The sequence below is a fragment of the Tachypleus tridentatus genome, chromosome 5, assembly GCF_004210375.1.
Source record: "Tachypleus tridentatus isolate NWPU-2018 chromosome 5, ASM421037v1, whole genome shotgun sequence".
NCBI classification, from domain to species: Eukaryota; Metazoa; Arthropoda; class Merostomata; order Xiphosura; family Limulidae; genus Tachypleus; species Tachypleus tridentatus.
In genome coordinates, this window is record NC_134829.1 from 4,580,513 (window position 1) to 4,604,564 (window position 24,052).

At 36.1% G+C, this 24,052-nt stretch overlaps 1 protein-coding gene across 1 annotated transcript; it reads left to right on the plus strand.

Moving 5' to 3' along the window:
* Positions 1-1,851: 1,851 nt before the first annotated feature.
* On the plus strand, positions 1,852-23,769 carry LOC143250409 (popeye domain-containing protein 1-like). The gene is made up of 4 exons (XM_076500863.1): positions 1,852-2,169; positions 15,561-15,669; positions 21,394-21,721; positions 23,397-23,769. The coding sequence occupies exons 1-4, from the start codon at positions 1,934-1,936 to the stop codon at positions 23,615-23,617; spliced, it is 894 nt and encodes a 297-aa protein (XP_076356978.1). The 5' UTR covers positions 1,852-1,933; the 3' UTR covers positions 23,618-23,769.
* Positions 23,770-24,052: the final 283 nt, after the last annotated feature.

The following is a 24,052-nucleotide window of genomic DNA, read 5'->3' on the forward strand; positions in this document are numbered from 1 at the left end:
TAAACACGTTTTTTATTATTTTTTTTCTTACACATCTGTCACGTTTTACTCTGTTTTAATCACTAGCAGTTTTCTGCTAGAATAAGTAAAATATTAATATGTAGAAAGATACATTTAGATTGACATACTCGATTAATTTAACAATAAAAATGTACAACATTCTCTTCATGTAGAAATCGGTGGTCGAATGAACTACCAGTGTAACACTGTATTAATGTTCACATTAACTCCAGGAGTTTGAAAACAATGTTTCCAGTGGTTTGCTTACTATCAGTACTTAAGTTGGTCATAACTTTTATGTCCTGACAGCGAATATGGAACTTCTTCGATTAAAAAGAACGTGGTTTTCACACTTCCTTTTGGCTCAAAGTTTTAGCAAAATTCAGCTTAGAAAACCAGTAAAGAGGGTTCCAACGATTATACTAGACATGCCACTAGATGGCACTATTATACTGCAGAGGATTTATTTCTACATGTTTCGTTTTGTTTTAATGAATTCATTAGTGTAATAACATGCAAAAATAGAACTCCACAACAGTATGTGATTAAAGTTGCACTCAACGGAAGTTTTGAAAATCTTTAAAAATAAGTTATGAAGATGACAACGTAATAATATGCAAAGAGTTAAGTTCGTTATATTAAAAGTTTCAAATATGTAATTCAAATATCGTAACTACAAGTAATATGTTTTCGTTCTTTACGTATAAAAAACACGTTTCTGCCATTTTTAGTAAATAGTTTTTTCACATCTTTCGTGTTATATTCTATTTTAATCAATACTGGTCGAACGTAATGTATCATGACTACGTTTGGACGTTGTTTGGTTTTACGTAGGTACTGTGGCACTACGGAAAACTGGTAAGTTTTGGGAAGGGAATGCAACAACCATTTTCGATGCAAAATATTCATAAATTTAGATTATAAAGTTGTTTTCAGATCAGAGATTTAGAATATCAATCACAGGGATATTTCGTGTACTTAATGGTACTTGAAAATGAATCAACTTGGTGCATCAGGATCATCCAAAACGAGATTTCCAAATACCGTACCCCAGCCATGCTAACCAAAGTGCATAAACATGAACGTTAATGGCAAAAATCGTCCACACAAAACGGACAACAGTACGCAACATAATCAAGAAAGAACTTCTCAAAACGAGGTCAAAAGGTCAACACAAGTTTTTTTCTATGACATATAGGTTCGACTGTCGCATAAATAAAATGTATTCATGTTATTTCAAACAAGTAGACGCTGTTCAAGTTAGCTGTGGATTACTCTGTAGGTACTGTTGAAATGTGGAATGAAAACTGTATTTCTCGTTTGTTGGATGACTAATAGAAAACAATGTAAGCTACGCTGCAGGGCTATTGACGAGAATATGGCTGTCAGATAGAGCATGACACTAGGTAGTAACACAGGTTGTAAAGGTGTGCGGAGACTCCAAATCGCTATAATATAATCCTGCAAACCTCTGTATGAATATATATGAGTGTATAATGTTTGACCTCTGCTATATATAACATTGCGTGTTTTGTAATCAATACACAAAAACTCGAAACCAAACTTCATGTAGACTACATAAATATTTCTTTTGATTTCTTTCCAGGAGGTCCAAACGACGTTGAGATGATTTCCAGTGACATCCAGGTGTCGATGCACGACACCTTCCAGTTAAAGAACTTTAGTGATCGCAACATAACCTGGGAAGTGGCTTCTAACAGAAGAGGTCTTCACTGTGACGAATGGGACGATGCACAGCACGTTCTTTCCAGGTAGCCAACTTGTGCTTTGCCACTGCATTTCTAGTTCCTCCAAAATTCCGGCTCGCTTTACTCTTTACGCGGGAGTTCTAACAGTTGGGTTCCTCTTCGTCACGTTATGGGCATGCATAAACATCTGTGCTCCTGACGTCTTCGCATGGAATGTAACATTTATGGTGACCAACTTTTGCCACGCACTTTTCCTGACCTACGTCAGCATTCCAGCTCGGATCCAACCAGAGTTGCTAGACCTGTATAACAAAATTTTCACTCCTCTGAAGGTCGAGAAGAAAACCTTTAAAGAGTTGGTGAGCAGCGCGGATATCTTGTCTCTAAAGTCCGGAGAATGCTACGCTGTAGAGGGCGTAACTATAGCCGGTGAACAACTCTCTATCCTGCTCAGTGGAAAGTTAGTAACTTTCCAGTTTTCATCATTAGGTTTACTTCTTGACATCAAGTCTTCATCATTCGCTTACTTTCACTCCACGTTTCATTATCGTTAGGTCTTTTATATATATATATCTTTGTATATATCTCTGTTTTCATCATCACATTTATACATTTAATATCAGTAGGCTTCTTCCTCCACATTATTCAGTTTATTTCTTTACGTAAAGTGTACTTTATTGGTTCTATTTGTTGCTTTATCTACCGTGACAATGGAAACAATCCATGGGTGCCCTTTTAATATATAGTTCGACAACAACGTTTATGAATATACTCACTTCACGATAACCATCCATGGGAAAACTGAACGTGAAAACCAAGTTTCTAGAGAGAATCGGTTTTAATTTCCAGCCAGTTCGAAACAGTAACTCTCGATAAAATTTATGAATTTCTTCAACAAATCCAAGTCAAGGGTAGCCTATCGGTCACCATGCCGGACAGTGGAACTGAGGTTTCCTTTACTATTACTATGAAAAAAAACAAATGAGAATCTTGCTCCACTCTTTAAGGTTGTGGGTGCGTTATAATAGTAACGGTCAAATCCTAATTTACAGCCTGACAAGCGTAGCCAAAGAGATGGCGATGGGTGATGTTGACTAGTCACATTTCCTCTTGTTTATGAGTTCACAATTAGGGACAGCTAATGCATATAGTTCTCTTGTAGCTTTAAACAGTTGGCGAAGGGTGATGTTGACCAGTTGCTTTACCTTTTCTCTATAAATTCGTAATTAGGGACATCGAAAATACAAACAAGTTAAGAATCTCTTGTATTATTTTATACAATGTATATTGCTTTAAGAATTATTTAAATTAACTAAATATTTAATTAGATTGTTATATTTTTCTTGCAGCCTTCAGCACAAAAATCTTTAAATAAAATGACATTTTTATTCAGAGTTAACTTTTATTTATCGAAATATATTATAAATTGTTCGCTAGCAACCGTGAATTTATTTACAAGCTAAGACTATTTTAGTGTACTGATTTGTTTTACTCTTACAAGGTGAAACTCCAATTTGGAGAGTTCAATTACTCTTTGAACATCTCTTGACTCTGCACACTGATAGATCGAAACCAATTTTCTTTCATAGAAAAACCGTCATCTTTAACTTCTTACGGCCAGGTGGTCTCAGGTTACAATCCTCGTCACATCACTAATATTAATTCATTCAGTCACTCCCTCTACAGCCAGGTGGTCTCAGGTTACAATCCTCGTCACATCAGTAATGTTAATTCATTCAGTCACTCCCACTATTCGTAGTTCTAGAGTTGGTGGTGAGTGGTGTAAAGTAACTGCCTTCCCTATAGTCTTACATTAGAGACAGTTAACAGAGACAGCTCTCGTGCAGCTTTGTGAGAAACTACAAAAAAAACCTTCCCTTTAGTCTTACACTAGTAAATTAGGGACATTTAACAAAGACAGCTCTCGTGCAGCTTTGTGAGAAATTAAAAAAAAAAACCATCCCTCTACTATTACACTGCTATATTACGGAAATTTAAGAAAGACAGCTCTCGTGCAGCTTTGTGAGAAATTAAAAAACACCTTTCCTCTAGACTTACTCTGGTAAATTACGGACAGTTAACAAAGACAGCTCTCGTGCAGCTTTGTGAGAAATTAAAAAACACCTTTCCTCTAGACTTACTCTGGTGAATTACGGACAGTTAACAAAGACAGCTCTCGTGCAGCTTTGTGAGAAATTAAAAAACACCTTTCCTCTAGACTTACTCTGGTAAATTACGGACAGTGAACAAAGACAGCTCTTGTGCAGCTTTGTGTGAAACTACAAAAAAACCTTCCCTCTAGTCTTACACTGGTAAATTAGGGACATTTAACAAAGACAGCTCTCGGGCAGCTTTGTCAGAAATTAAAAAAAAAAACCTTCCCTCTAGTATTCCACTAGTAAATTACGAAGAGTTAACAGAGACAGCTCTCGTGCAGCGTTGTGAGAAATATAAAAAAAAACCTTCCTTCTAGTCTTATAAAGGTAAATAAGAGACATTTAACAAAGACAGCTCTCATGCAGCTTGGTAAGAAATTAAAAAAAAACCATCCCTCTAGTCTTACACTAATAAATTAGGGACAGTTAAGAGAAACAGCTCTCGTGCAGCTTTGTGAGAAATTAAAAAAAAACCTTCCCTCTAGCCTTACATTGGTAAATTAGGGACAATTAACAGAGACAGCTCTCGTGCAGCTTTGTGAGAAATTAAAAAAAAAAACCATCCCTCTGGTCTTACACTGGTAAATTAGGGACAGTTAACAAAGACAGCTCTCATGCACCTTTGTGAGAAATTAAAAAAACCATCCCTCTAGTCTTACACAAGTAAAATAGGGACAGTTAACAGAGACAGCTCTCGTGCAGCTTTCTGAGAAACTACAAAAAAAAACCTTCCCTTTAGTCTTACACTAGTAAATTAGGGACAGTTAACAGAAACAGCTCTCGTGCAGCTTTGTGAGAAATTAAAAAAAAACCATCCCTCTGGTCTTACACTGGTAAATTAGGGACAGTTAACAGAGACAGCTCTCGTGCAGCTTTGTGAGAAATTAAAAAAAAAACCATCCCTCTGGTCTTACACTGGTAAATTAGGGACAGTTAACAGAGACAGCTCTCGTGCAGCTTTGTGAGAAATTAAAAAAAAACCTTCCCTCTAGTCTTACACTAGTAAATTACGGACAGTTAACAAAGACTGCTCTCGTGCAGTTTTATGAGAAATCAAAAAAAAAAACCTTCCCTTTAGTCTTACACTGGTAAATTAGGGACAGTTAACAGAAACAGCTCTCGTGCAGTTTTGTGAGAAATTAAAAAAAAACCCTTCTCTCTAGTCTTACACTAGTAAATTAGGGACAGTTAACAGAGACAGCTCTCGTGCAGCTTTGTGAGAAATTAAAAAAAACCATCCCTCTGGTCTTACACTGGTAAATTAGGGACAGTTAACAGAGACAGCTCTCGTGCAGCTTTGTGAGAAATTAAAAAAAAACCTTCCCTCTAGTCTTACACTCGTAAATTAGGGACAGTTAACAAAGACTGCTCTCGTGCAGTTTTGTGAGAAATTAAAAAAAAACCTTCCCTCTAGTCTTACACTGGTAAATTACGGACATTTAACAAAGACAACTCTCGTGCAGTTTTGTGAGAAATTAAAAAAAAAACCTTCCCTCTAGTCTTACACTAGTAAATTAGGGACAGTTAACAGAGACAGCTCTCGTGCAGCTTTGTGAGAAATTTAAAAAAACCTTCCCTCTAGTCTTACACTGGTAAATTACGGACAAATAACGAAGACAGCTCTCGTGTAGCTTTGTGAGAAATTAAAAAAATAAACCTCCCTCTAGTCTTACACTGGTAAATTACGGACAATTAACGAAGACAGCTCTCGTGCAGCTTTGTGAGAAATTAAAAAAAACCATCACTCTAGTCTTACATTGGTAAATTAGGGACAGTTAACAAAGACAGCTCTCGTGCAGGTTTGTGAGAAATTAAAAAAAAACATCCCTCTAGTCTTACACTGTTGAATTAGGGACATTTAACAAAGACAGCCCTCGTGCAGCTTTGTGAGAAATTAAAAAAAAACCTTCCCTCTAGTCTTACACTCGTAAATTAGGGACAGTTAACAGAGACAGCTCTCGTGCAGCTTTGTGAGAAATTAAAAAAATAAACCTCCCTCTAGTCTTACACTGGTAAATTACGGACAATTAACGAAGACAGCTCTCGTGCAGCTTTGTGAGAAATTAAAAAAAACCATCCCTCTAGTCTTACATTGGTAAATTAGGGACAGTTAACAAAGACAGCTCTCGTGCAGGTTTGTGAGAAATTAAAAAAAAACATCCCTCTAGTCTTACACTGTTGAATTAGGGACAGTTAACAAAGACTGCTCTTGTGCAGTTTTGTGAGAAATTAAAAAAAAAAAAATCTTCCCTCTAGTCTTACACTGGTAAATTAGAGACAGTTAACAGAGACAGCTCTCATGCAGCTTTGTAAGAAATTAAAAAAACATCCCTCTAGTCTTACACTAGTAAATTAGGGACAGTTAACAGAGACAGCTCTCGTGCAAATTTGTGAGAAATTAAAAAAAAAACCTTCCCTCTAGTATTTTACTAGTAAATTACGGAGAGTTAACAGAGACAGCTCTCATGCAGCTTTGTAAGAAATTAAAAAAAAAAACCTCCCTCTAGTCTTACACTGGTAAATTACGGACAATTAACGAAGACAGCTCTCGTGCAGCTTTGTGAGAAATTAAAAAAAACCATCACCTCTAGTCTTACATTGGTAAATTAGGGACAGTTAACAAAGACAGCTCTCGTGCAGGTTTGTGAGAAATTAAAAAAAAACATCCCTCTAGTCTTACACTGGTAAATTACGGACAATTAACGAAGACAGCTCTCGTGCAGCTTTGTGAGAAATTAAAAAAAACCATCACTCTAGTCTTACATTGGTAAATTAGGGACAGTTAACAAAGACAGCTCTCGTGCAGGTTTGTGAGAAATTAAAAAAAAACATCCCTCTAGTCTTACACTGTTGAATTAGGGACATTTAACAAAGACAGCCCTCGTGCAGCTTTGTGAGAAATTAAAAAAAAACCTTCCCTCTAGTCTTACACTCGTAAATTAGGGACAGTTAACAGAGACAGCTCTCGTGCAGCTTTGTGAGAAATTAAAAAAAAAACTTCCCTCTAGTCTTACACTCGTAAATTAGGGACAGTTAACAAAGACTGCTCTCGTGCAGTTTTGTGAGAAATTAAAAAAAAAAAAATCTTCCCTCTAGTCTTACACTGGTAAATTAGAGACAGTTAACAGAGACAGCTCTCATGCAGCTTTGTAAGAAATTAAAAAAACATCCCTCTAGTCTTACACTAGTAAATTAGGGACAGTTAACAGAGACAGCTCTCGTGCAAATTTGTGAGAAATTAAAAAAAAAACCTTCCCTCTAGTATTTTACTAGTAAATTACGGAGAGTTAACAGAGACAGCTCTCATGCAGCTTTGTAAGAAATTAAAAAAAAAAACCTCCCTCTAGTCTTACACTGGTAAATTACGGACAATTAACCGAGACAGCTCTCGCGCAGCTTTGTGACAAATTAAAAAAAAAACCTTCCCTCTAATCTTACACTATTAAATTAGAGACAGTTAACAGAGACAGCTCTCGTTCAGCTTTGTGATAAACTACAAAAAAGCCTTCCCTCTAGTCTTACACTGGTAAATTAGGGACATTTAACAAAGACAGCCCTCGTGCAGCTTTGTGAGAAATTAAAAAAAAAAACGATCCCTCTAGTCGTACACTAGTAAATTAGGGACATTTAACAAAGACAGCTCTCGGGCAGCTTTGTGAGAAACTACAAAAAAAAAACCTTCCCTCTAGTATTATACAGGTAAATAAGGGACATTTAACAAAGACAGCTCTCGTGCAGCTTTCTGAGAAATTAAAAAAAAAACCTTCCCTCTAGTGTTACACTGGTAAATTAGGGACATTAACAAACACAGCTCTCGTGCACTTTTGTGAGAAATTAAAAAAAAAAAACCTTCTCTTTAGTCTTACACTGGTATATTAGGGACAGTTAACAGAGACAGCTCTCATGCAGCTTTGTGAGAAACTACAAAAAAAAACCTTCCTTCTGTTTTACACTAGTAAATTAGGGACAGTTAACAGAGACAGCCCTCGTGCAGTTTTGTGAGAAATTAAAAAAAACCATCCCTCTAGTTTTACACTGGTAAATTAGGGACAGTTAACAGAGACAGCTCTCGTGCAGCTTTGTCAGAAATTAAAAAAAAACTTCCCTCTAGTCTTACACTGGTAAATTAGGGACAGTTAACAGAGACAGCTCTCGTGCAGCTTTGTCAGAAATTAAAAAAAACCTTCCCTCTAGTTTTACACTAGTAAATTAGAGACAGCTCTCGGGCAGCTTTGTGAGGAATTTAAAAAAAAAACCTCACTCTAGTCTTACACTGGTAAATTAGGGACAGTTAAGAAAGACAGCTCTCGTGCAGCTTTGTGAGAAATTTAAAAAAACCTTCCCTCTAGTCTTACACTGGTAAATTACGGACAAATAACGAAGACAGCTCTCGTGCAGCGTTGTGAGAAATATAAAAAAAACCTTCCCTCTAGTCTTACACTAGTAAATTAGGGACATTTAACAAACACAGCTCTCGTGCAGCTTTGTGAGAACTTAAAAAAAAACCTTCCTTCTAGTCTTACACTCGTAAATTACGGAGAGTTAACAGAAACAGCTCTCGTGCAGCGTTGTGAGAAATTAAAAAAAAAACCTTCCCTCTAGTCTTACACTAGTAAATTAGGGACAGTTAACAGAGACAGCTCTCGTGCAGCTTTGTGAGAAACTACAAAAAAAAAACCTTCCCTCTAGTCTTACACTAGTAAATTAGGGAAAGTTAACAGAAACAGCTCTCGTGTAATTTTGTGAGAAACTACAAAAAACCTTCCCTATAGTCTTACACTGGTAAATTACGGACATTTAACAAAGACAGCTCTCGTGCAGCTTTGTGAGAAACTACCAAAAACCTTCCTTCTAGTCTTATACAGGTAAATAAGGGACATTTAACAAAGACAGCTCTCGTGCAGCTTTGTGAGAAATTAAAAAAAAAACCTTCTCTCTAGTCTTACACTGGTAAATTAGGGACAGTTAACAAAGACAGGTCTCGTGCAGCTTTGTGAGAAATAACAAAAAAATGTCAAAGAAAGAGTAAATAATTTTTATTTAAATTAATTACGACGTGTAGGATTAGTTTTTCTTTCTGTTTAAGACGTGTAGGATTAGTTTTTCTTTCTGTTTAAGACGTGTAGGTTTAGTTTTTCTTTCTGTTTAAGACGTGTAGGATAATTTTTCTTTCTGTTTAAGACGTGTAGGTTTAGTTTTTCTTTCTGTTTGAGACGTGTAGGATTAGTTTTTCTTTCTGTTTAAGAGGTGTAGGATTAGTTTTTCTTTCTGTTTAAGACGTGTAGGTTTAGTTTTTCTTTCTGTTTAAGACGTGTAGGATTAGTTTTTCTATCTCTTTAAGAGGTGTAGGATTAGTTTTTCTTTCTGTTTAAGAGGTGTAGGATTAGTGTTTTTTCTGTTTAAGAGGTGTAGGATTAGTTTTTCTTTCTGTTTAAGACGTGTAGGATTAGATTTTCTTTCTGTTTAAGACGTGTAGGTTTAGTTTTTCTTTCTGTTTAAGACGTGTAGAATAAGTTTTTCTTTCTGTTTAAAAAGGTTCGGATTAGTTTTTCTTTCTGTTTAAGACGTGTAGGATTAGTTTTTCTTTCTATTTAAGACGTGTAGGATTAGTTTTTCTTTCTGTTTAATACGTCTAGGATTAGTTTTTCTTTCTGTTTAATACGTCTAGGATTAAGTTTTCTTTCTGTTTAAGCACAAATCTTCACGTTGGGTTATTTTCGTTGTTGCTATTTCAGGGATTTATTATAGAATTTTAGCGTTTTATACTTTCAGTCTTCCCGCTGAACTGCCGGGAAACCGATACGTTGATAGCTTTCTCTCTGTATGGATATTTGGGTATTGATATTTATATACCCAGGAGGGTCAGGTTTCGTTAACCTCTTCTTGCTTCCTTGAAATTGTGGTTTTACAACTGTCAAGTGTATTTATATATGGTACACGAGGGCCAGAGAAGTCCACTCTTACTCATGTCCCTTTCAGGACAATGTCCAGTCTATACATACACTTGGTCATTTCTCTTGTAGTTCCATAGATTATTTGCATTTTCATTAGCTAAGTATTAACTGTAAAACATTTACATAAAAATCCTTTCAACGTCTAGTAATTAATCCCTAAACTAATTATATATGGTACACGAGAGCCAGACCGATACGTTGAGAAAGTGTCAGTTTGTTTTGTTGAATTTCGCGCGAAATGTTTCTAGGGTTGTATGGGCTTAATTTAAAAAAGAAAGATATAGGCAGTTACTCAACACTACCTGCCGCCAATTAACGTACAACTCTTTTTAAAAATAGACATATTTATCGCGATATTACAATGCCCTCACGACCAATAGGGTGAGTAAATTCGAACTCGAGCCATTCAGATTGAGAGTCGAGCGATCTATACCAGGTCAAGAAATAATACTTCTTTGTTAGGACAAATTTAAAACATGTCTAATTATCATTTAAATTGTTGTTTGTTTATTTCTAAATTTGTTGCAAATGTACATTTCTTTCTGCTAAAATCTTTTCCTAGTTATGAACTGTACACTAGAGGGAAGACAGACAGCCAATCAAGCGGTCACTCCTCCCACCGGTTCTTCTGCTTTCCTTTTCACATGTAAAATGAAATTTGACAACTACTTTTCTAAACGCGAGGCCCGGCATGACCAGGTGGTTTGGGCCTTCCACTCGCAGTCTGAGGGTCGCCGGTTCGAATCCTCCTCACATCGAAGTTGATCGCTCTTTCAGCCGTGGGAACTTTATAATGTCACGGTCTATCCTACTATTCATTGGTAAAAGAGTAGCCAAAGAGTTGGCGGTGAGTGGTGATGACTAGTTGCCTTCTCTCTAGTTTTACGCTGCTAAATTAGGAACGGCTAGTGCAGATGGCTCTCGTGTAGCTTTGCGGGAAATCCAAAACAAACAATATTCTGAACGCGTTCACGGTCCCAAGCTTCTGAACGTGTCGCTAATTAGTTCTATTTATCAGAAGTCTTATAGACTGTCATCTTTCAAATAATCGTACCTGTACAACCGCTAATTTTGAAGAAATGTTCTACTCAGCACGGTACTTATTGGATCTCTTCTTTATCAGTATTGTCTTTAACAAAAAACAAAATTCGATTTCGTACTAATTTCGACTTCTACAGTAATATTTCAAGTCTGTACTTATCTGCCCTAAAACACTACTTAGAACACGAGTGCAATAAGGTTACAGTCAATACTTCCATAAGTGAAAATCGAAATGATGTGTGAAAAATATCTTACGTCACTATTTCTAGTTTTTTCTTGGCGAAACCTTAAGAGACAACCACTATTAGTTGAATAAAGTGTGAAATACAGATAGCTCTCGTGTGGCTTTGAGCGAAATTCAAAACAAATCAAACCTTCGTTCTAGAATAGCAAGCATCCGTCAATACAGAGGACAATTTGTGTTTCACACTTTACTGTTCGGTGTAAACAATTCATGGTCGCCCTTTCAGCCGTGGGGGCATTATAATGTAACGGTTAATCCCACTATTCGTTGGTAAACGAGTAACCCAAGAGTGGGCGACCATGAATTGTTTACACCGAACAGTAATATTTAATATTTTCATAGTTTACGATAGGTAGTTTAAAAATATATTTTATATATCAGAATGAGTACAGTGTTATTATTACTATAGTGCACTTGTTCTACAAACGTAGAACAAATTAAATTGGAATATCGTTATAATGTTAATAGTGAGGTTTGTTTGTTTGTTTGTTTGGAATTTCGCGCAAATGTAAACAGTGACTATCTGCGTTTACCGTCCCTAATTTAACAATAATGTACTGGAGGGCAGGCAACTAGACAACATCACCCACCGCCAACTCTTTTTATCAACAGATACTAGGTTTGACCGTCAAAGTATAACACTCCCACTGCCGAAAGGGATAGTACGTTCGGTAATAGGATTCAAACCCGCGACCCGCCAACCACCAGGCCAAGCTAAGCGTAATATCCATCTAGACAAGGCACGTGTGAGCGTGTGTAAAATTGAAAAGTGTGTTATTTTTAAACGATTTGTGAAACATCATATATTAGTGTGATAACCCCCATTAACACAGCGGACTTACAACAATAGAAACTGGCTTTTGATACCAGTCATGGCCAGAGTACAGATAATCCATTGTGTAGCTTTGTGTTTAACCTCAAACATGCTAAGGGTGATAATAGTAAACTTGATATAAAGGAAGTAGTTAAGTACATAACCTAGAGAAGTTAGACAAAGGAAAGAGGTGTTTGTGAATGCTTGTTAATGTTAAAAAGTATGTGTTCTAATGAGTAAAGTATCCACTTTCCGTTTTTTATAATAGGAATATGTTTTAATATGGAAACATTGTATTCTGAGTAGTTGTGTGATTGAAGTACATTTGTAACTTGCATATGATGGAGGTTTGAGGTTTTCTTTTGTTCTTGTGTTTATTTTACATTCAGTTTAACCTGTATAGAAATTATAACAATTCTAACATTGTATTTTGTATATGGTTCCTGGTTGTGAAGATTTTGAAGATTGGTTACAATAACCTTCTACATGGACAACAAACACCATCTGGAACTCAGACTGACACAACACTATTCTCATTGGTGCAACCAAATGGACACCAGCAAACTACGTTCACATAACACATCTTCATGGACCAGTTCCTCTCTACCCTCCAAAATATGGTCAGTTAAGAAACTCCCTTAAAGACTACAGCAAAAACAACAACAAAAACTCAAATATATTGAATTGAAAAAACACACCACTAAACCTCTGTTCTGTTTGATGTGTGTAATTTTTTATACCAAAATCACTTTGTCAGTTTTTTATCTATCAAAACCCAGGTTTGCTCAATTGAATTGAGATTGGGGCTCTGTGGGGCCATTACATCATTCGAACATCTCCAGTAGCTTCTTTCTTGGCTAAGTAATTTTTACATAGATTGGATAAGTGTTTAGGGTCATTATTTTCTTGATAATAGAATCATTTACCGATAATACACAAAACATTGGTATATCATGAAGGAACCTTATCTGATGGTACTTGTGCTGGGCCATTATTTCATCTATTTTCCAAATATCTCTTGTCGACTCAGCAGAAAAGCACCCCAAACCATCATATTGTCTCCCCCATGCTTCATGGTAGGTGCTATGTACTCAGATAAGTATCTTTCACCCTTCTTAAGTTTTAAATCAAATATTTCAAACTACGTCTCATCCATCCATAACACACTTTTCATATCATTAACAGTCCAGTTTATGTACTTTTTAACATATTTTAGTCTATTAACAATATTTGTAGATCTAAGTCAAGGTTTTCCTAACTGATACAGAACCAAATATTCCATTATCATTAAGTCTTCTTAATACTGTAGATGTGAACACTTTTCTATCATTTGGTACATGGTTGTTTATCTCATGCTTGAGATCAGTATCAGTCTTCCTTCTGTCCTGAAGACTGAATAAACAAAGATACTTAACACCAGTATCATTGAAGTTATGTGTTCTGTCTCTTCCTTTCTTAGTTTCAAATCTACCTGTCTCACGATCCAGGGTTTACTTGACAGTGTTTGGGGAGCATTTCAAATCTGGAGCTATTTGTGAGAGAGTCCAACCAGCAACACATAAAACTCTATTGACAATTATATACGGTTTTGGGGCCGTGATATGGCAACAATAATTAAAGTATGGTGTTAAACGTTATTAGCTTTATTTGTGGAGTGATATTAAACTGATTTCTCATACTAGCTTCTATCTATGTACTTAATACACTGTATGGAGTACCATGACAGTTGTTTCAGGCCCTAAATTTAATCAGAATGTTAATTCAAACAGACCCCTTACGACAGTCCTTAGTACAAGTACATGGAAATTCTAACGAATGGTATATGTTCTCCACCTGACTCGTTCACTTGTCAACATGGATCAGTGAAGTGTTATCATAATGTTGAAATTTACATTCTGTGATGCCATGAAAGAATTAGTCACATGAAATGGAAAAAATAACAAACATTCTCTTGTCGTAACACAGTACTGTGTACCCTATATAATGTTGTAACACAGTACTGTGTACCCTACATAATGTTGTACCACAGTACTGTGTACCCTATATAATGTTGTACCACAGTACTTTGTACCCTACATAATGTTGTACCACAGTACTTTGTACCCTACATAATGTTGTAACACAGTACTGTGTACCCTACATAATGTTGTACCACAGTACTGTGTACCCTATATAATGTTGTAATACAGTACTGTGTACCCTATATAATGTTGTACCACAGTACTGTGTACCCTACATAATGTTGTAACACAGTACTGTGTACCCTATATAATGTTGTAATACAGTACTGTGTACCCTATATAATGTTGTACCACAGTACTGTGTACCCTACATAATGTTGTAACACAGTGCTGTGTGCCCTATATAATGTTGTAACACAGTGCTGTGTGCCCTATATAATGTTGTGACACAGTGCTGTGTAACCTACATAATGTTGTGCCACAGTGCTGTGTGCCCTACATAATGTTGTGCCACGGTGCTGTGTGCCCTATATAATGTTGTAATACAGTACTGTGTATTTGCCTATATAATGTTGTGCCACAGTGCTGTGTACCCTATATAATGTTGTAACACAGTGCTGTGTGCCTATATAATGTTGTAATACAGTTGCTGTGTGCCTATATATAATGTTGTACCACAGTGCTGTGTTGCCCTACATAATGTTGTAACACAGTGCTGTGTGCCCTATATAATGTTGTAACACGGTGCTGTGTGCCCTACATAATGTTGTAACACGGTACTGTGTGCCCTATATAATGTTGTAACACAGTACTGTATTGCCCTACATAATGTTGTAACACAGTACTGTGTACCCTACATAATGTTGTAACACAGTACTGTGTACCCTATATAATGTTGTACCACAGTACTGTGTACCCTACATAATGTTGTAACACAGTACTGTGTACCCTACATAATGTTGTACCACAGTACTGTGTACCCTACATAATGTTGTAACACAGTACTGTGTACCCTACATAATGTTTTACATTAAACATTATACTAACTATGAAACATACATTGAGGAGAATTTCCAATGCAGGGCTAACACGATTCCTGCAACACATATAAAAACATTAAATCAAATGTAGAAAACGTTAATAATTGAACATATAACTTTCTAAATGTTACTATCACCCTAAAGTTCACAGTAACATGACACACCGGAAAAGTAGGCCCAATAAAGGTTGTAATGTGTGTATCCTACACGATTTCAGTAATAATAACATCTAAATTTTTCCATTAGAACTGTTCACCAGGTAACATATAATAAGCCTGATCAATCTAACACTACTGAAAATACAGTATAACAGTCGTTTTGATTTCAATATACCTGAAACTAGACGTAAACTAAACATATGAATACCATAAACCTCCCTCACACAAACTAAACACAACACATAATATGTGTGTATTCAGATATCAGCATATCTGAACAACTGTATCTGTGTGTAGAACTGTTAATTTTTAACCGTCATCCTACCCTTTCTCTGAGTGGTTTATAAGACTGGCGGTTAAATCCCACTGTGCGACGAGAGTAGTCCACCAATTGGCGGTGGGTGTCGTTGACTAACTAACGCTGATATCCCTTATATAGGTTTGAGTGAGCGTACGAAACGAAATAATTTTCATATTTTCTAGGATGGAAGCTACCTGTAAGGACATTTTACTACACTATCTCCATCCCAACGAGTTTATTGACTCTCCCGAATGGGAAGGACATTCTCTGGACAGTGATAAAGTTTATCAGGTGAGTCTCTCCACCTTAAAAAAAGACAGTGATAAAGTTTATCAGGTGAGTCTCTCCACCTTAAAAAGAGACAGTGATAAAGTTTATCAGGTGAGTCTCTCCACCTTAAAAAGAGATTTTTACTCATATAGTCTTAATATCTCAAGTAACGTTCCAACTAAACACATCAACATAGCATGACAACAAGGTATATCTTTTGATCGTTCTATCTCTTGGTATATCTCTTGATCGTACTATCTCTTGGTCTATATCTTGATCGTACTATCTCTTGGTCTATCACTTGGTCGTACTATCTCTTGGTCTATCACTTGGTCGTACTATCTCTTGGTCTATATCTTGGTCGTACTATCTCTTGGTCTATATCTTGATCGTACTATCTCTTGGTCTATATCTTGGTCGTACTATCTCTTGGTCTATATCTTGGTCGTACTATCTCTTGGTCTATCACTTGGTCGTACTATCTCTTGGTCTATATCTTGGGCGTACTATCTCTTGGTCGTACTATCTCTTGGTCTATATCTTGGGCGTACTATCTTTTGGTCGTACTATCTCTTGGTCTATATCTTGGTCGTACTATTTCTTGGTCTATCTTTTGGTCGTACTATCTCTTGATCTATATCTTAGTCGTACTATCTCTTGGTCTATATCTTGGTCGTACTATCTCTTGGTCTATATCTTGGTCGTACTATCTCTTGGTCTATATCTTGGTCGTACTATCTCTTGGTCTATATCTTGGGCGTACTATCTCTTGGTATATCTCTTGGTCATACTATCTCTTGGTCTATATCTTGGTCGTACTATTTCTTGGTCTATCTTTTGGTCGTACTATCTCTTGGTCTATATCTTGGTCGTACTATTTCTTGGTCTACCTTTTGGTCGTACTATCTCTTGATCTATATCTTAGTCGTACTATCTCTTGGTCTATATCTTGGTCGTACTATCTCTTGGTCTATTTTTTGGTCGTACTATCTCTTGGTCTATATCTTGGTCGTACTATTTCTTGGTCTATATCTTGGTCGTACTATCTCTTGGTCTATATCTTGGTCGTACTGTCCCCTTAATTAAACACTAAAATCTTCTGATCATTCAGTCATTTCCAAACTTTCATTTGAATTTTTATTGAATCTACAACATTTTAATCAATTCCAAATCTAACCATCTGTTAAACAAATAAACCTGTCTTACCTGAAGATGATTCCTTCTACCCTTCCAAACTTCATATTTGTGTCCTCTAGTCGCCACCTTTAATATCTGAGGTAACAGCTTTAAATACCCCAATCAAATCCATCTGTCTATTCTGGTTTTCACACACACATAAGAAATTATTCAGGGATCTTAGCCTGTTGTTGTGCAACACTTTGTCCATCAGTTCAATGTCTTAAGTTTGTTTGTACTTCGCGCAAAGCTACTCGAGGGCTATCTGCGCTAGCCGTCCCTAATTTAGCAGTGTGAGACTAGAGGGAAGGCAGCTAGTCATCAACACCCACCGCCAACTCTTGGAGTACTCTTTTACCAACGAATAGTGGAATTGACCGTCACATTATAACGCCCCTACGACTGAAAGGGCGAGAATGTTTGGTGTGACGGGGAATCGAATCCGCAACCTTCGGATTACGAGTCGAGTGCCTTAACCACCTGGCCATGCCGGGCCTTCTCTTAAGTAAGGAGCTAAACGCTAAACATAGTACTCCAAATGTGGCCTAACCAGTAATCTATACAATGATATCCTAATCGTTTCAGACTTGTGTTTAGTATTACCGTATATATATATATATAAGTATGTAGTTAAATAATTACATCCAAAGGAAGCCAAATAAGTAAACAAAATAATGAGGAAGGACTCCATTAAAAACAACAAATTAAACAAAATACGCTGCATTTGTTAAAAAAGGGTTCTAGGGTACAAGCTGTAATGTGGGATTATAAAATGTATCCCAGATTTTGGAGGTGGCTGATGAAGTAGGACCCACATTGCGGTGGGGACACACCATCTATCAATCTTAACCTCCAATTCGCTAGTCCCACATAAGAAGATTAGAAATTAGGAGAGCGAGATGTGGGTGCTCAAGCCCACAACGTCCTGCATCTATATCACTCCTCACTCTCTGCAGACAGATGTACAAAGGTGACTGACTGCTCTCCACGTTAGAATAAAAAAACATAAACATAAAAAGATGAAAAAAAATAAAAGTGAAAATAAAAGAAACTCATTTTAGCTTTGATTTTCATCCTCATAAAACAGAGTTTTCTTATTACAATTCAAAAATCCTTGTGGTGTTAGAGGTCATTGTAATCCATTAAAATAACATTTTTTGTTACAATTTGAAATCCCTTGTGTAGCTATCCTTGTTGTATTTCCCATAAAGCGACGTCTTTATTACAGTTCTAATAACCTTAACTTCGTGAAACGTGGTTGTAATCTTCATCAGTTCGTTTTCTCACATTTAAGAAAAATAAACTTGTGTTGTTAGACAGTCCACACTTTTAAATAAATTAAACCCCGTACTACCAGTACCATCAACTTTAATTCGACCGTGGTTAGATCACTCATACTCTGTAAATATACAAAGTTTAGTTTAGACTGGCGGTGTTTGGTTTGTTCTATTTTCAAATCTCAATTTTTAGCCACCAAATTCCTGACTTGTTTTAATCATTACATTACCGATTTCTTGTTATGAAGTTCAGTATTGGTGGACTCCATATATTGGACAGTTTTATGTGTTTGTCTTTCATAACAATCAGTGGAAAGAACCAGTGCTCCCTCTATGCTGCGTGGGCGCACAACAACCAATCAAGTGGTGCGCACTTTATCATTCCAGCTGTGCGCGTCTACAGTAATGGTAACAAGTCTGAACATGTTGACAGCCTTAAAGACCCTTGCAGTCGATTGGTCTAATGCCAAAATAACCAACTGGTAGCATTACAAAGCGAACTAATGGTCTGATGGTATATATTTAAAAAAATGTAGCGCACTTTCTCATATTGCCTTGATAACTGGTTGCACATGAAAAACTTCATCCATACATGGTTTGAAGACATTAACGGAAACATTGGTTAGAACCATAAGCTACATAGTAAACCCCAGGAATACTTAATGAAGCATTGATGGTACCTTTGGTTACTAGGGCTCGAATTTCGTCACACCAAACATGCTCACTCATTCAGCCGGGTGGGTGTTATAATGTTACTATCAGTCCCACTATTCGTTGATAAAAGAGTAGCCCAAGAGTTGACGGTAGGTGGTGATGACTAGCTGCTTTTCCTCTAGTCTTACACTGCTAAATTTGGGAAGGCTAGTGCAGATAGCCCTCGTATAGCTTTGCGCTAAATTCAAAAACAAACTTATTTAGTTTCCTAAGCCTTAAAGATACGTGGTTTTAAGAAAGAACTGGAAACAGTTTGTTTATCTGGTAATTGTATTTATTAACATCACTGGACGTTGCTTTTACTTTTCTAAACAAACCGAAAATTTGAAATTAACATATGGCCACTACGAATGTGGCCTCCCAGTGGTAAGTATAGAGGCTTAAAACGCTAAAATCTGGGTTTCGAAACAGTGAAACCGAACAAATAACTCATTGAGAAAGAAAAGTTTCCATTGTTTTAAAATTATTCACAAACTGAACTTAGAAGAATACGAACCCTAAAGCTTATTAAAAAAGAAACGGACTAAAATCAGTACAGTATTATTTGTTACTGATCACAAAGCTACATAAAGTGCTCTCTGTGCTCTGCCCACCACGGGTATCGAAACCTAATTTCTGGTGGTATAAGCCCGCAGACATACCACTTTGCCACCGATGAGCCCATCATAGAAACTTTTATCTGTGCCCATAAAATATGAAATATTTAGAATAACAAGTCTAGTAGCTTCAGCGCTTTTCAAAATCATACTGTAATGGAAATCTTGCTTGAATGATACTGAAAACCCTTTTTATTACGCGACATGCAAGTCACAACTTTGCGAAATTTGTATCCTGTATGCATGTAGACTTGCAATAGGGGTCACGATCTTCCCGTTTCGCCTCCGTTTCTTGTCAAAGAGAACTTTATTTTTTCCATTCTCAGGGTGCAAATATGACGTCATGAATACGTCACACACAGGTCAACTGCACTGGCACCATCTATATAAATATAATAGTACTGTCTGTTGTTTATCGATGTGAATGCTTCACAAGGTTTGGATGAATCTTCACCAAAATTTGTATGGAGGTTCATTAGGTCCATGGGGAAATACACACAACATTTTAATTTTGCTTTTTGCGGATCTTACGAGTGTGTTTAGAGATTATTTTTTACCACTACTTTGTCCCAGTTGATGAATCTTCACCAAATTTGGCAAGGAGGTTTATTGGGGCCATAAGGAGATACATTCAAACTTACAGTTTCACATTTTATGTTTTACTGTTTTTATGGATTTTATTTTAAATTATGTATAAAGGAATCAACTTTTCACGTCCTAAGATAACCTTTCCAGGGGACGGGTACCCCAGCTAGTCACTATAACAAGTCTGTAATGTATAATGTTTTGTTTATAATTTTCTACTGATTAATTACCACGTTATTACAGTTTTACTGTAAAAGTTGTAACTTGTAACAGAATAACATATAATGCTGTTATATAATAGAAATATTTCCTTAAATATGACTGAGAAATGCGCAACCGAACATCGTACAAACACAAACTCTGATGTATGTTTCTGGTTTATTTGATACCAGCACCAGTTGGCGGTGGGTGGTGATGACTAGCTACCTTCTCTCTAGTCTTACACTGCTAAATTAGGACGGCTAGCGCAGATAACCCTCATGAAAACAAACCAAACCGACACCAGTCTTTTCAATTCTTAACTAACTCACTACAAATCTGTTTTTCAACAAATATTGTCGCCATCTTAAGACGAGGAGCAAATGGCGATCTAATTGCCATGTTGTACACTGATTTAATCCTATTACACGTGTTCAAACTGTTTCCTCTCACAGGTCATGACTTGTTTACTCTCCCGTGTTCACCTGGTACAAAACAGTGCTTACTTACGTTTAGTGATTGGATTAGCTTTTATTTATCTATCTTTACAGCTTCGGTTGATAAAACGACGCTTGTAAAAAAACAAGCAACACTCTTCGCACTGGGCAAATCGAAAATAACAGATAAATAAACCTTATGTCTCGTCACGAAATGCTGACAACAAACCGCTATTTATTTTAGAGTATTATGTATCCTGAACGTTGCATATGCCTGTCACCATATTCTCATACACTTATTTAGTTTGTCTTAAGTGAGATGGCGCTTCTGTCTTATTAAATTCTGCATTTCATTAACACGTGATAGTACTTATAAAAGTTAAGATGCAACCAATGCAGTTATTTCATTCTCTTTGAAACATTTTGTTTCCACCCGTTAATTAACTAAGTTCCACTACCCTTATGAACAGTTATAGTATGTTCTTCCCCCTAACTTTGGGCTGTAAGTCAGAGGGCTTATAACACCAAAACTCGGATTTCCATACATGCACAGCACAGCTATCCCTTAGCACTTAACAACAAACAGACTAGAAATCATATTAGTAACTGTTGCTTAGATAAAAGCAACAGAAAAGCATTGATTTAAGTGTTGCTATGAGATATGAAGGTTTTCATCCTGTCTTGTTGGAACCGACCGATGAAAAATCTGTTTGTTTTAACTGGTCTGATAATTGTATTAATTATCGTGTTTTCTGTCCGCAGGTCACTCTCACAGCAGTAGAGCCATGTCGTTATATATGTTGGCCGAGAAGAGACCTTCAGTTGTTTTTAAACATCGATCCCTTTATGAGTGTAATTATTCATAATCTAATCGGAAAAGATATAACAAACAAACTTTATTCACTGAACGAATTTCATCAACCTTCGGAGAAACAAGCTACGAGTTTTTCTGCGTCCGATTGGTGGCGCTACCAGATTCCCAGAAGCCTCAGCGTGGATGCTGTTCATACGGGAACTAAAGGGCACGTAAGATCGGTTTCATGGAAGACACGTGACCATAGAGAGCACACAGCTCCGTCTCATAAGAAAGGTAGCGTTACGTATACCTTTATTGTTTACTTGTGTATAACATACAATAATTATTAAAAGTTAATGAAATAAGCTAATATGATATGTGTTGCTATTATAAGAACCTCGTATATAAACTTTGGTAAGAAGAAAGTGCTCTTTCTATATAGACATAAACTTTATGTCTGTTATAATGAAACGTTTCCTGGTTTACCATTGTGCAATTAGAACAGACTTTCTGCTGTGTCACTAGACATTTAGAACATACTTTCTGTTGTGTCATTAGACATTTAGAACAGACTTTCTGGTTTACCATTGTACAATTAGAACAAATATTATGGTTTACCATTGTGCAATTAGAACAGACTTAATGGTTTACCATTGTGCAATTAGAACAGATTTTCTGGTTTACCATTGTGTAATTAGAACAGACTTTCTGGTTTGCCATTGTGTAATTACAACAGACTTAATGGTTTACCATTGTGTAATTAGAACAGACTTTCTGGTTTACCATTGTGCAATTAGAACAGACTTAATGGTTTACCATTGTGTAATTAGAACAGACTTAATGGTTTACCATTGTGCAATTAGAACAGACTTTCTGGTTTACCATTGTGTAATTAGAACAGACTTAATGGTTTACCATTGTGCAATTAGAACAGACTTAATGGTTTACCATTGTGTAATGGTAAATGTTTACCATTTAGATCAAACCTTTTGGTATATCACTGAACATTTAGAACTGACTTTTGGAATTATCACAGAACATTTACAACACATTTTCTGGTTTAGGGTTGGATACAACCTTAGAATAACTCAAAGTTTGAATATGTGTAACGTTGAGATTTTTGAAGGCAACGGTTTGTTTAAGGTAAACTCACATCTGTACCTAAGAGTCTCTTATAATACATCACAATATTGTCAACTGTTTGAAGTCATACAAACATCCAAAGAAATCAATGTTAATATATTGTCAACTGTTTGAAGTCATACAAACATCCAAAGAAATCAATGTTAATATATTGTCAACTGTTTGAAGTCATACAAACATCCAAAGAAATCAATATTAATATATTGTCAACTGTTTGAAGTCACACAAACATCCAAAGAAATCAATATTAATATATTGTCAACTGTTTGAAGTGATACAAATATCCAAAGAAATCAATATTAATATATTGTCAACTGTTTGAAGTCATACAAACATCCAAAGAAATCAATATTAATATATTGTCAACTGTTTGAAGTCATACAAACATCCAAAGAAATCAATGTTAATATATTGTCAACTGTTTGAAGTCATACAAACATCCAAAGAAATCAATGTTAATATATTGTCAACTGTTTGAAGTCATACAAATATCCAAAGAAATCAATGTTAATATATTGTCAACTGTTTGAAGTCATACAAACATCCAAAGAAATCAATGTTAATATATTGTCAACTGTTTGAAGTCATACAAACATCCAAAGAAATCAATGTTAATATATTGTCAACTGTTTGAAGTTATACAAACATCCAAAGAAATCAATGTTAATATATTGTCAACTGTTTGAAGTCATACAAACATCCAAAGAAATCAATATTAATATATTGTCAACTGTTTGAAGTCATACAAATATCCAATGAAATCAATATTAATACCTTGTGTAAAAGTTAATTACATATTAGCACCAGTTATGTATCCTTGCTCTAGGATCATCGCCACCAAACATACCCTGCCACTTTGCACATTGTTCTGATCCTGGTCAATTCCATAGTCTGTCTCGGCTATCTTCGTCGAAGACTGTTGCACGTGCTTCTGCCGCCTGGCACTTTCCCTCTGATGAATCCTCATCATCTTCTGCTTCTTCCTCCAGCTTTCGGACTACGTCTCGCCACGTCCCAGGTCACGTGTCATTTGAGACATCAGTGTAATGTCCACGTTTTTATTCTATATTGTGACATGCGTAATAGTGATTCTTGGTCGTTCATAGATTTGTATTGTTTGTATACGTTCGATTTAAATGATGTGTTTTCATGAAATCGCTCTATCTTTAAAATAAAACCAAAATAATGAGAAACTAACCGTAACCGTGAAAGTAGAAAGTCTTGGTTCGATCATCCGTGACATAATTTATAGATGCGTTAAGATATTTACTTAGAAATATATATTTCTTATAATTCGCATGTTGTTACTGCTGAGGAATGGCCATCCAGTGTAACCATAGGTGGTCATTAATTATCTGAACGTAACAATAGGTATATCATCTGTGAATTAACATACTGTCTTTATAACTTATAGCTTAAAATATACTATTTTTAATGAACGTTCAACAGTAAGGTGAACATCATAAATAAAGCAAAACTATT